The sequence below is a fragment of the Heterocephalus glaber genome, unplaced genomic scaffold (assembly GCF_053883595.1).
Source record: "Heterocephalus glaber isolate CG9 unplaced genomic scaffold, H.glaber_assembly_v1.0 deba00001457, whole genome shotgun sequence".
In the NCBI taxonomy this organism is placed as follows: domain Eukaryota; kingdom Metazoa; phylum Chordata; class Mammalia; order Rodentia; family Bathyergidae; genus Heterocephalus; species Heterocephalus glaber.
Genome location: NW_028258305.1, coordinates 22,795,945 through 22,810,508, shown reverse-complemented (window position 1 = coordinate 22,810,508; position 14,564 = coordinate 22,795,945). Strand labels below are relative to the sequence as shown.

Below are 14,564 nucleotides of genomic sequence, written 5' to 3'. Positions count from 1 at the left end.
GAAACACAGAAAGCCAAATAAAAGTGTAGGTGACAGTAGGAGAATGTTTTTTACACAGTAGGGTAAGATCACCCTGACAGCTCATTTCAAGGGCAAGAAGGTCAAGCCAGTTGCATTTCTTGCCATCACTGAGCAGAGTTTGAGACAATGAAATTCTCAAATGATGATAGCTCTACCCTGATCCCAGACTGGTTATTCTCAGACACCTGCATTTGCAATGCTGTTCTGAAGCCCCTTCCCTTTTGCCATAGATTCGGGGTGAACACACATTTAGCACCCTGGTGATTGTCATAGAGCACACCTGGGGGATCTCAGCACCAGATAGGAGATCCAGAGCTGTCCTTGTCATTTGATCTTGGGAAGAGAGGTAACCTCCTCTAAGGTCACATATCTGATTAGCGCGAGCCAAGACTTTCTCCCACAGCATAGGTGGGAGGTCCAATGAGTGCACTTTTCGTGTGCTTCTCAATTTGAACAGAATGTGTTCCCTTTTTCTCATTCTTTTTCTCTCACCCCTTACCTTCCCTTCTCCCTGCACACCCAGCCTCTCTCCTCTTCTAGATTACCTCCTGGAATCTCCTACTGAGTAGTGCCCATAAAATAAAATAGAAAGAAAAAGAACGACATTGAACCAAAATACTTACTCAATGTCCCTGGTGGCTGCTGAGTCAGACGCTTGATCAGGGCTCTTGTCCCTTGATGCCTCTCCAGAGTTTAGATGGCACCACCCGCCCCCTACCAGTGCTTCCCGATAGCAGCTACACATTAGAGTCGCCTTGTGAGCTTTAAGACAATCCCACTGCCGGGCTCCATCCCCAGAGACTGTGACTCAGTTGGCTGCAGCAGGGCCCAGGCACAGATTTGTCTCCGTGTCCCCAGGTAGGTATATTGTGCATCAGGGTCAGGAGCCAGTGTCATGCGATACTAGTTTTAATTATTTTGTGTACCTGCTAAATTTAATTCGCCAGGTGATATGGACGAAGCTCAGAGGAGGGTTGAGTTCTCAGAGGTGAATGGATTCACAGAAGCTTTCTAAGTCATGGAGGCTGTGCTGCATCTTCCCAGCAATCTTATCTAGTACCTTTGCTTCTTAAATTTAAAAAGATGAATTTAAATGCCATCCCTCTAGCTCTCTTGGTTCCTGGAACAAAACAGATGTCCTTGCTGAAAAACATGTTCTTCTCCCCAGGTGAAGGGAGGGATTATGAAGAAGGACAACACAAGCTTCTTGGGGCCCAAGAAGCACTGATCTGGTTCTCAGTGTTGGTTTTTTGTTTTGTTTAAATCACCTGGGAGGCTTTTAAAAATCCCTGTATGAGTCCCAAGGGCTGTTCCCAGACCACTGAGATGGGGATCTTTGAAGCATGGATGTGTTTTCTAGGGAGAAAGGCTCCCGTGAGGGCCCTGTAACAGTGTCACTGGGAGGACACAGGAAGAAGCTAATCATAAACAGAGGCTTCTCAGTTTCCATGCGGTGGGAGGGAGGCACAGATGCCCATAGGAGAGGTGAGGTGCTGGAAGGCAAGGTATCCAGGCCGTCAGCCCCTTCACCCTGGGGTACAGCATCCTACCTCCCTCGAACACTCCAGGGCTCTGCTGCACTTGGGCACACAGCAGGTGCTCTGTCCAGGGGTGGGTGGAGAATCTGGGTGGTTTCCTGTTCAGTAGCACTGTTTCCCCTTTTGTGCTTATGCCCTTCACTCAGCCCCTCCTTCTGTTCCTGAGGGCTTGTCACCTTCCCACCCCTAGTTCTGCTGCACAACAGAAAGCCAGAAGGTGTGGTGTTTTACTGGTCTCAGGGCCAGCTTAGATGCTGAAGAATAATCTTGGGGTATCTCCTATCTTGGCCCAGAGACATTCAATAATTCTGATGACCCAGAGAAGTACAGACAATCTACAGCACTGATTCCAGTCCTGGCAGCCTCCCTAAGGAATCGGCTAAATAGAAAATCTGAGGGAGGGACCAAGAAGTGTGCTGTAATAAGCCTTGGGAGGGTCATGGGATTCAGATGTGCCCCTGTCTGAGAACCAGTGGCCCAGAGCTTGCTGCTATAGTCTCATTTGCAAGCTTAGTTTGTCTACCTGGATATACCTCAACTCACATATTTAGGATATTCATAGAAAGGACTGGGCCCTGATGAAACTGTCAATTTGGGCAATGATGTCAAACTTCAAGTCTTTTCAGTACTACTCTCCCACACTGAAGGGCGCTTTGTGGCTCCCATGGTTCTGAGAAGCAATCAAAACAGTTCTTAAACTCCTTCAACCACAGGTCTGGCTCCATGATATTATTGAAGGATTGGGTATATCCAAACCAGATGAAGATTGTCTTAGTTACTTTTCTCTTGTTGCTGAGACAAAATACCTGACACCCAAAGTTAAAGGGGGAAAGATTTTTTGGCCTATAGATCGTAGAGGTTTCAGTTCATAATTGGCTGGCTCCAAGGCAGGGTGGCACATGGCAAGAGAGGCATTGCAAAGGAGAAACAACATGGTGCACACAAAGTACCAAAAGCAACAAGGGACGTTAAAAGCATCTTTCTACCCCTTTTGTCCTATCCAGACTACTGGGGATTAGGGCGGTGCTAAACCAGTCACCACATGTAGTGATTTAGTAGCCACACTTCCTTAATCCCAACATCACACATTCCAGATTCAGCCACCTCTGTAAAAGAAACCTCCCTCTCGCTTTGGGGGGACATCTAAACACAAACCACAACAAGGACTGATGGTGTCCTTATCACTGAACACTCGACACTGAGGCAAATAACTACATGCCAGTTAGAACGTTTCTGAAGAAAAGATAACTTTTTATCAATCTCGCATTGTCCATTTATCCTTTACTGTTACGATAACCAAAGAAAATCTAATGAAATATAACACGGGATTCCAAATATAATGGCATTAACCCAGACGATACTCTTCTTGCATCTCTGTTCTGCAGGATTAAAAGACTAATTAGAGTGGCTTATCTAATTTAAACATAAGCATGCATGAAAATGGGAAGCATCAGTAGTGGGTGCATTTTAACTCAAGACACTTGGGCACAGACTTCTAGGAAAGAAAATATATAGAATTTGATTAGTTTTTAAGAAGGAGGGAGTAGGAACCCTCATTTCAATGTGCTATAATATGAAAGAAATTTTATACATAGAAACAATTATATGTCAAGAAGGGTACTTACTGTGCTATTGTGAGTCCTTTATGAATTGTTAAATAGTTTAGAGCTGGGGATGGCTTTCATTTTGTGAAAAGAGGCTGTAGTCATATTGTAGGCAAAGCAAAAAACATGGCAATTTGGAGTGGCAAGTGGATGTATTACAATGTGTTTAGTACCACATAGCTTCTCTTAGCTAGTATTGTCAATACTTTGGTATTTCATTCAATTAACAATGATTGGAAGTAGCAGTGAGGGTGTTGGGGTAAGGATGGGGAGAAGGGTACAAAATAATCATAAAGACTTCTTTTCCTGCAGTAACTAGCAATCTTGCAGAGAGAACCATAGGAACACCCTGTAAAACACTCTGAAAGTCTATAATTAAATGTTTAATGGGTGAATATCAAGTTGAATAGTGAAGAATCCAAGTACCATGGTAGTTCAAAGAGGAGATCCCTGTGGACTGCTCTGGTAAGGGAAATTTTCGTGGAAGAGTGAGAGCTAAACGATGGAGAAGATTTTGATTAGGAAAGGGGAGAAAGACCGATGTGTAGGAAGAGGGAAGGTTGATGTGATGCGAAGCTTGGAGGATAGAGTTTGAGGAGGGAGGGGGGCTCAGTAGACCCACCCAGCTGGGTGGTGAGAGCGCAAGAACTAGAACAAAAAGCCCACAGATGAAGGTAGAAGAAGGCAGTGGAGAGGAGCAGGTTTATGCCAGGTACAGCAGCTTTCTCTGAGCTCACAGCACAGGCTTGTCTGCTCGGTGGCAGCCTCAGCACAGCCTATTTAAATGCTCCAGGCAGATGTTCCTTCTCATCTGCTGCCTTCAGTCTTGAGTAGTTTCTGACACAGGACCCAGGATGCAATTGGTCTTCCTTATTTCTTCTTTTTTAAATTAAAATTTAATTTATACACAGTAAAATTAACCCTTAGCATACCATTCTGCTACTTTTGACAAGTATATGTAACTATTTCCATAATCAAAACTTAGAATAGGGCTGGGGATTTAGCTCAGTGGTTCCACCGCCTGCCTTGCAAGCGGAAGGACCCGAGTTTGATCCCTGGTTCCAAAAAAAAAAAAACCACTCAAAACGTAGAATAGTTTTTTTAACCCCCAAATTCTCCCATTGTCTTTTCCCTTTCATAGCAAGACCCTTTGCCTACCCTCAGCCCCTAGTAAGCACAGATCTGACTTCAATACGTATCGCTTTGCTTTTTCCAGAATGTCGTTTAAATGGAAACATACAGTTTGATGCCTCATCCCAATTTAGCATGATGCATTGAGGATTCACCCCACCGTTGCCGGCATCCGTAACTCATTCCTTTTTGTTGCCGAGCAGACTTGCACTGTATGAATGTACATCAGTTTGTTTATCCATCCCCTACTTGAGGGAAATTTGATTGTTTTCAGTTTTGGGTGATGTATAAATAAAGCTGCTATAAATATTTACATTTAAGGTTCTGCGTGAACATAAGTTTTCATTTTATTTGAATAAATATGTATGAATAGCATTGCTAGGGTTGTGAATTGTAAGTGTGCATTTGATTTTCTAAGAAAATTTTCCAAAATGGCAGAGCCATTTTGTATTATGACAAGCAAAGGAGAGGTTGAGAATCACTGTGATGACTGGGAGGAAGGCTGGAAGGAATAAAGCTCACATCCTCCTCAGAGAAATGCAAGGACCAGGGAAAGTTGATTGTGCTACATAAAACAAACCCATTTGCTTTCTGGGAAGTTAACGGGGTTCATTTAATGAATTAGCACCTTGGATTTAATGACTTAACAATCATCTTTTCATCCTCTTTATTTTTTTTCTGTATCTCCTTTGTCTTACTCTTCTTCCATTCCTGTTTTTTTTTTTTTTAATTCTCTGACTCCTTTAAATTCTTCTTCTTTCCTAGGTAGTCTTAAAATAAATACTGACCCCATCAGCTTCATGGGAACCCTGCCCAGGACTCCAGAGCTCCTTGGGAGAGGTCATGAGTTTTCTTTTTTAATTTGAACTAATGAGACCTCAGAAGTGCCTTAGCAGAAGCAATTTGGGGGGTGGATAGTTTATTATGGTATCCGGGGCACCAGTCAGGTGCTTAATTCTGAGAAGCTCTGTGGAGTGAAGTAGGTAGGGGTCACCAAGCATTTGGGGGTAGGATTTTTAGCTCACTGCATTACTGCTGCCTGCTGCAGACTGGATGATGGAATAGCTGATATAAACAGTGTTGGAAGGGCATGGGCTTCTCAATAAATAGATCTATAACCACTTGTCTACAGTGCCTGACATTAAAGAGCTTGTGGGCAAGAATCAGACCTCACTTGGCATTGACACTCGCCCCTCCCAACAACCACCAGCCCCTGGGAACACAAAGACACCCAGCTAAGATTCCTGGCACGGTAGTCCCCGAGGCAGGTGTTAATAGCACACATAAACAGTGGGTGGGACCTGACCCCCTGACCAAGCTCCATAGCGCTCAGGTGCACAAGAATTCAGCAATAGCTCAGTTTCCTGTGATTCATCCTGGACATCACTGGCACCACAGGGACTCGAGTCCCTCCCTTGGGCCGGTGCCCCACTTGGCTGATTTCCCAGGCTGGGAGCCTTCTCCAAGCTTTCAGTAGATCTTTCTGGAGGCTGTTTTTCTCTGGTTTCTTCCTGGGGGTGGTGACTCTTCCTGGGTACCAAAGCCTCCACTGTGACCCCAACATATAACTGATGGGCTAGAGAAGAGAATGAATGCATTGCACGGGAGGCAGGCAGACTTCCTGCTTGGGTGGAGCCCCTCTCTCCAGCCCTTCTCCCATTGGGTGGTGGGAATGGGTCCCACCCCAGTCACTTGGGTTACCTTGGCGTGTACCAGTGCTGCCCTCTCTGCCCTGTCCATGTGTGGGGGCTTCACATGGTGTTGAGTTTTTTTTTTCCTTACAAAGCGCAGACTAGCCACAGTTTGATTTCTTTAACTAGACAGAGTATAAGCTTTGTCATGAACATAGCAAAGGTTATTCAGAAAGGGAAGGAGAGGAAGAAAAAAGCCATTTATATTAAATTTGAGATGCTAATCTTGAAATGCCACCAGTGCTCTTCTGATTAGATTATACACAGAATAAAACATGGGGACAATCCCAGGCCTCCCTCTCAGAGGCTCTGATGTACATTGTGTGACTCTGAGAAGATACAGATAGCCTGGAGCCATCTCTCTGAAGGAATTAACTGCTGTTTCCTCTTTCCTGTTTTGAACATGGATTTTTTTTTAATGCATTGTGTGAATACAACATGTAGGACATACTCTCTGGCGTCACATAAATATTTACTTAAAACCCACTGTCATGAAGAATTTATTTTACTCAAAAATGAAACCTATTTTCTTCAGTGAAAATAAAAACATAAGGCACTGGCACTTTGATTTTCAGGATCTTGTTTTGTTTTTCTTATATTGATCTTGTATTTTTTACCAAGAAGTCCATAAAGTCAAACCAGAGAATTATTAATAGGCAAAATTAAACTCCCCTGAAGTCCAGTTACAAGATGGCTTGGAGCTACTACCAACTTGGGACCCAAACAAGCTGTTGCTTTCCCTACTCTCGATAAATAAGAAACCAAAGGCCCAGAGAAAGTTTAAATGACTTGTTCAAGGACATAAATCAAGTTTGGAGCAAAAGTTTCCTAACACCTGGTTCAGCCATCTGGCAGAAAGAAGAGTCTAAAGCGGGAGCTCAGAAAGCAGAAGACCTCACAGAATACCTACTTTGAAAGGCCCCCGTGTGCCCTGAATGCTAGGAGCAAGTGACCATCCTGTGATGAGGAATGGCACTGGTGTGCAGAGAGAGCCAGCCATGGCTATTTGTCGAAGCATGGAGCAGACAGGGTTGACCCTTGAATTTGGCGCATGTACCCTGGGGGAAAGCTCTAGTGTCCAGGGGCTCAGACACCTGAGACTGTTAGAAATTCCCCACTGGGTTTTCCTAAACTTATCCAAGAAGGCTTGGGTTGAGTGTGCCTATGACCGCATGTATGGGGAGTCTTCATTTCTTTTAGCTCACTTTTTGCAGGAAGACATGTAGCCGGTGAGAAGAGGACAGTGGAGCCGTGACACCTTAGATAACCAGAATGGCCAGAAAAGTCTGGTGCCAGGGGCGGCCTCTGCTGGCATTGTTGAGTGTTCTTCTGGTCTAAAGCGAGAAGTCTCATTCTCAAATAAAAGGGACCGAGTGAGGTTAGATAAACAAAATAATAACTGCATGGTGCATGTTCCTTTTTGCTGTTCCTACCACTTGCCTGCAACCTGTCAGATTCTTCTACATGCTGGGACTGTTAAATACTCATTGATGTAAGAGCTCCAGGAGTTTGACGTTTACAGACTAATTGGAGGAAGTAGGAATCATTACTGGAATGCTGTTGGAGGTTGGCTTACTGCAGACCCAGTAGCTGGTAGCTGCGTCAGAGGATATTTCTCCTCAGCCTTATGCCTTTTGTGAATTCTTCTCATCTTATCTAGCCCCCCAGGCTTTCCATCTCCACAGAAAGTTTAACAACAGAGATAGAGCATGGTGGTAGCCTTTTCTGCTATGTGCCAGGTGCTTCCATAAAATAAGTGTTCTGCAAGAAGACCTTAGGTCTCATGAAAGGACATATAACTTTGGTTGGCTTTGAAGGCCAAGGCACATAAACAGTCCCACCAGCTGTGCATAGCTGAGTGAATCCAGTGGCAACCAGGAGTAGCCTTCAGAGCAAGTCCAAGGTGCAGGGGACTCTGGCTGCCCAGTGGACAGGGCACTTGACTCAGTTCCAATCCACAGGCAGTTAGGAAGCTGAGGAGATTTGTCGTCTGTTCTGCTGTACATGACAACCTCTGATGCCTCTTCCGTGCCTATCAGGGAGCCCTCCACTTCCACAGCATGAAGGAGCCTCCTGTTACCTAATGGTTTAGGTAGAGAACAAGCTTTAAAAAGTTATTAACATGAAAGAACTTTTTTTGGAATATTCAAAAACATAATCCCATCATTCTAGCATAGCACATGTCTTAATTACTTTTCTTGTTGCTAAGACAAAATACCTGACACCTAAAGTTAAAGGAGGAAAGGTTTATTTTGGCTCACAGTTTGTAAAGGTTTCAGTTCATAGTTGGCAGTCTGCAAAGGCATGGCAGAGGTGCATCACAAAGGAGAAACAGTTCGTGGCAGGCAGAAGGCAGCAAGCAGCAAACAGCAAGCACCAAGCAACTAGCAACCCTCTTTCTATCCCTTATATCTTACCCACCCTGCCCAGTATTAGGGCAAATAGCACTCGCACCCAGGGTAAGGCACCCTTAATCTAACCAGAACTATGCCAAACCAAACAGTGGGCTAATTTAGTAATCATACATCCTTAATTCCAGCATCACACACTCCAGTTCCAGCCACCTCTGAAAGGCTCCACCTATGACAGCATGAGACTTTGGAAGGACATTTAGATACAAACCACAACAGCATAATTCTTTTCTGTTACCTTTAACGTTCAGATGTGTTTTATGTAGGGTTGTGTTATTATACAGGCTGTTTTCCCAGTATTATACTGCATCTCTCCTGTTGTTCTGGTCTTTCCTCACAATTCTAAAAGTTGCTACAGATATAATATAATTATGTCATCAGACTAGTCTCTTAATGTTAGAGGAGTTATTTCTGTTTGTTGGCTAATATAGGTATGCATTGGAGGATAGCTCTAAGTTATGGAAATATAGCTTTCGGTCTCTGTTTAAGTATTAACTTAGATTTAAGGAGTTACCAAGTCAAAAGATATGAATCTCATTGCAGTGTTTGCTATGTATTGTAATATTGCTTTCTAAAACTGTATGTCAACTGGCATTGTCAGTAGCAGTGAAAGAATAAGTCAGTTTCCTAATAGCTTGCCAAAATTTGATGTCATTTTAAAAGAAGTGTGTTGGTTTATTAAATATTAAATGGTATGTCGAAGCTTCTCTGCTTTGCATTCTAAAGATTCCTAATAAGAGTGAATACTTTGCATTTCTCTTTTTGTAAATTTTATGTTCATGTCATTTTCAGTTATCCATAAAGATCTTGATGAATGTATTTGAATTGGTTGTTACACAGATTTCTGTACTATTTGTCCCATTTAATCTTAAACTAATTCAAATGGAATATTCTGTAAGACAGCCCCCTGGATTCTTCACAAATGTATCGCAGTTTAAAAAAAAAAAAGAAAGAAAAGAAACTGTTCTAAAGAAATGCGAATCTCATGTTCACTTCTGTAGCACGTACACTGAAATGTGGGTCTAGCAACCAAATCTAAGAGCTCTGTTTAACTCTTGGATTAAAATCTTAAGAAAACTACATAAAGGATATTTGGCAGACAGTTGGAAAACTGTATATGATGTGATGTCATATCAGTGTTAAATATCTTAATTCTGATATTGTGCTTATGTAGGACAAAGATAAGAGAATAGTTTTGTTCTTAGGTAATAAAAATTGAAGTATTTAGGGGCGAAATGGTTCAGCAAACTATATATAATGTATAATATATGTAATAATATATGCTGTATTATAGATCAGCATGCAGTATTACATAAAGTATATATATATTTGATGTGTAATGAAATGCATGTGTGCATGTGTATACACACACATTTATATTCCTGTTCCCTCATGCTTACATTCTATTCATACAATATGTTATCACTATCATGGGAACTGTACTTTATTTTCATCTAATTCATTTATTTTTATGGTAACACAATACACACCCTCTTAGCAAATTTTCAGGTATACAATACAGTATTGTGGATTATTTGGACTATGCTATACAGTAGATCTCTAGAACTGATTAGTTCATCTTGAATAACTGGAACTTAGTGCCCTTTGACTGATACTACCCTGACTGTCCTTACCCCCATGCTCTGGCAGCCACCATTCTACTCTGCTTTTTTGAGTTTGACTATTTTAGATTTCTTGTATAAGCAGTATCATGTAGAATCTGTCCTGTGACTGGCTTTTTTACTTAGCACAGTGTCCTCTGTGTTCATGTTGGTTGAGTCAAGTGGCAATATTTCCTTATTTTTTAGCTAAGTAACACACTACTTATATATTTACACTTCCCTTATCCATTCATCCATCAGTGCACATTTAGGTTGTTTCTGTCCCTTGGCTGTTATGAATCAAGCTGCAAAGAACAAGGGAGTGCAGATATCTCTTCAATAGTCTGATTTTTATTCCTTTAGACATATATCCAGAACTTGGCATGTTGGATCATATAGAAATTCTGTTTTTAATTTTTTGAGGGACCTCTATACTTTTCATAGCAGCTGGTTCAATTTCCAGTCTCACCAATAGTATTAAGTGTTTCGTTTTGTTGTCCTCCTTGCTAACACTTAATTTTTGTTTCCTTGTATGGTAGCCAACCTAATAGGCCCGAAGTGAGATCTCATTGTAGTTTTATGTATATTTTTCTTATAATTATTGATGTTGATCATCTTTTCATATACTGCCTACCCACCATTTGTATGTTTTTTTGGAGAAATGCCTTTTCAGTTCTTCTGCATCTTTGTAAATTGGATAATTTCTTTGTTTGTTATTTTCTAGAAGTTCTTTATACATTTTAGATATTAACCCTTTGTCAGAAATATAGTTTGCAAATATTTTCTCCCATTCCACATATATTGCTTTTCATCCTGTTGATGGTTTTCTTTACTGTGAAAAGATTTTTATTTTGATATAGCTCCAATTGTCTGTTTTTGCTTTTGTTATTTTTTTGGTGTCAGATTCAAGAAATCATTGTCAAGGCCAAAACCAAGAAGCTTTTCCCCGTGTTTTCTAGAAGCTTTTATGACTTTAGGTCTTACTTTAAGTCTTTAGCCCATTTTGAGTTGATGTTTGTACATAGCAGAAGATTGGCATTCAGTTTTACTTTTTTGCATGTAGACATCCAGTTTCCCCAATACTATTTATTAAAGAGACCATAATTTCCCCTTTGTAAGTTTGTATTGGGTTTGTTGTTTTTGTTTGAGACTTGCTATGTAGTCCAAGCTTGCTTTGAACCCAGTATGTTACCCAGACTGGCTTGGAACCAAGAATACCCCCTGCCTCAGCTTCCTGAGTACTGGGACTACAGGCATGTGCCACCATGCCTGGCATCAGTTGGCTTTTCATGGTTTAGAAAAACTATATAAAAATGCCCATACTTCTCAAAGTGATCTTCAGATTCAGTGTGACTCTTATAAAAATGCCAATGGATTTTTTTTTCCCCCAGAGAAACAGAAAAAAAAATCCTAAAATTCATATAGCACCATAAAAGTCTGAATACCTTGCTTCCACCACCTGCTTTGCAAGCACAAGGTCCCGAGTTCAACCCCTGGTAGCCCCCCCCCCCGCCCAAAAGTCTGAATACCTAAGCAGTTTTGAACAAGAAGAACAAAAAATGGAGACATCATACTTTCTGATTTCAAAATATATTACAAAGCTTCAATAATTAAAACTGTATGGTTCTTGCATAAAAAACAGATGTACAGACTTATAGATCAGAATAGAGAGCCCAAAAATAGACCCACACATATGTGGGAGCTGCATGGAAGTGACCCTTCATATTAGTTAGAAGTGTTGCAGAGATCCATTGCTGGTGGTGGATTCCAGGGCCCAGCAGGGAGGTCCTGGGGAGGGGATAGCAGAGGAACCTTGTGGCTTCTCTCTTCATGTGTGTGTTGTGTAGGCTGCTTCTTTCCCTGCCTGTGAGTGACAGGGCGGAGGGTGCTCTGGCCTGACCCTTGGCTTCTTTGTCCAGAGGAATGTGGAATTAGGATGTTCTCAACAGTTCTTTCTCCTGTTTCCTGCATGTTGCTTCCCATATGGACTCATTTGAAGCATAAAGTTTACCTGTGTTTTTCTGCTTCTGTTGCCATCTGTTTCCTTCCCCATGTCTTTGACTTAGAAGGAATACAGATGTGCTCTGTGGTTGGAAGAAGAGGCCCTCTGAGTAGTCCACTCTTAGGGGGGTTACCCTTGGCTCTCTGCCTAACCTTCAGGAGGTGGCCCCCACCCCTTTACACGGCTTCCCTCCAGCTGTCAGCTGCCACCAAGAGGTCCTGACAAGAATCCAGTTGAGTTCAATATTCACCATATTGCCCTCTTCCATCAGTGCATACACAGCTTAGAGCATTTGGTTTCATTGCTGATTTCTGTAAACACTTGAGAAATAGGAGCTCTGCAAAGTGGTGCAAACCTGTAATCCCAGCATTCTTAGAGGCTGAGGCAGGAGGATTGCAAGTGTAAACCCAGCCTGGGCAACTTAGTGACTTAGCCAGACCCTGTCTCAAAACATTGAAAGAAAGAAAGAAAGAGAGAGGGAGGGGGGAAGGAAAGGAAAGGACAGGAAAGGAAGAAAGAAAAGAAAAAAAGAAAGAAAGAAAAAGAAAGAAAGAAAGAAAAGGGCTAGGATGTATAGCTCAATGGGAAAGCTCTAGGTTCAATCCCCAGTATTCAAAAAAAAAGCTCTCAAGGGAAGGCTATTCAGTTATGTTATGGCAGCTTTCCTTAGAGAGAATTAGATGGGACTCACCACCATCTTAACTGAAAATAGAGTGTTCCAGGATGTAAATGACTAATAAATTTCTAAATCAGATTACATCTTAAATGCATTAGGACCTGACTTGGTGTGTAAATGTATTCTGTAGTAAGCTCTGTGAAAAAATGAAGGATGCTTTTTACAAAAGGAATTCTCTCCCATTTCCTAGCCTACTGTGCCCAAGACTGCACTTTAGGGGGCTAATTTTTGTAGTTTGTGTTTGTAGCAAGTAAAGGTTACTGAATAGATTTGATTTTTATTTATCACATCTTTTTCTTGATTATAGAAGTAGAACATTCTAAATATGATGAAAACATGACAGGGAAATAAAAATTACCTATAATTGCAGAATTGAGTGGTGATTGCCATGCTTCTGCAGTGCATGCATGCGTGCGTGCATGCATGTGTAAGTCTCTGTGTTACTGTTAAATCACCTGGGATTTTCCTGTGGACATTAGGTCAGTGAGTCAACCCCTGGCTTGTGGTAGAGTGGGTAGTAGGGAGTTTCCTCTTTCCAAAAGATAATTAGTATCTGAGGCTTTTGAAATAATAAGCACCAGTTGAAAAGAAAACCTAAGCAGACTGTAATAGGGAGGCTAAAGCAGGAAGATCACTAGGCAGCCTAGCCAACTTAGACCTTATCTCATTGCAGTCTTGGCTCTTGCTGCCACAGGCAAATCCCACAGCTGCAAACACAGGCGTGTACTCCCCACAATGCTGCAGGCCAGAAGCCCGACACCAGGGTGCCAGCGTGGTCTTGAGGACCCTCTTCCTGCCTTGTAAAAGGCTACCTTCTCACTGCATGCTCCTGTGACTGAGGGCTGCTCACTTGGGTCTCTTTTCTTATAAGGATGCTTCTTTCACCATGGGAGGCCCCCCCATCATGACCTCATCCTACCTAATTACCTCCCATTTCCAAATAACCATTGCAATGTGCTAGGGCGCCAACATATGAATCAGGGCACACACAAATCCACACTTTCTAACAATGATCACTACTATTTTTGTTGTTGTCTCTTGGTCCTCTTGCAAGGCCATCTCAAGCTTGGGGCAGTCTCAGAGGTCTCAGGGAGGAAGAAATCAGGCTTTTTTGTTTCCAGTGGGTGGTGGGTCTGGAACCCTTGGGAAGCTATCTGCTTTCACAGTGTTACATTTCCTTCTGCTTTTGACCTTTGGTAAAAAGTTCTTGGTTGTCCTGCTCTGGGCCTGAGAAAGGAGGAAGAAGCTAGGCATGTTAGACAGCTACTGCTCTGTGCCAGGCAACTAAGTAAGTGGAGGTTCACCCCATCTCTCCTGTGGGGGACCGGGAAGCAGTGTGGTCCATCTACTGAGGAAGATGCATACAGAGGCAGAGGGTGAAGGAACACCATATCCCCAGGGTCGCAGGACTCAGACTTCCGTCTGTCCTTTCTTCCTTCCTTCCTTGAACCTTGAGCCATTTGACCCCCATGCCCTTGAACATGAAGCTGGTGTGGGGAGGGACGGACCACTTTGCTGGGAGCAGAATGCAGATTGGGGTGGGCTCTGAGGACGTGCAGGCTGCCTCCCACTCAGCCCCAACTCCTCTCACCCCTGGGCATGGTGGCCTGCAGCAGGACGTCATTGTTCAGGTCCACTAACCCACTCTGTTTTCTTCTTTGCTCTGTCTTTCCCCAGCCCCTAAAGACAATGAAGAGCGTGTGTTCAGGGAGCGCATGCGACCAAGGAAGAGGCAAGGGGCCGTCAGGCGCAGGGTTCACCAGGTCAATGGCCACAAGTTCATGGCCACTTACCTTCGGCAGCCCACCTACTGCTCCCACTGCAGAGATTTCATCTGGTAAGCCCCTCCCTCCTGGGAACCTCTAGTTAGTGCCTCTCTGGCATGAAGG

At 42.8% G+C, this 14,564-nt stretch overlaps 1 protein-coding gene across 3 annotated transcripts in view; it reads left to right on the top strand.

Moving 5' to 3' along the window:
• The window catches only part of Prkce (protein kinase C epsilon), a 511,185-nt gene that overhangs the window by 311,166 nt on the left and 185,455 nt on the right, over positions 1–14,564 (top strand). For all 3 annotated transcript variants that reach the window (XM_087216080.1, XM_004839392.4, XM_004839393.4), the window contains one exon: positions 14,353–14,512. In XM_087216080.1, coding sequence (XP_087072206.1) covers positions 14,353–14,512 — 160 coding nt within the window. The remainder of the gene's footprint in view (positions 1–14,352; positions 14,513–14,564) is intronic.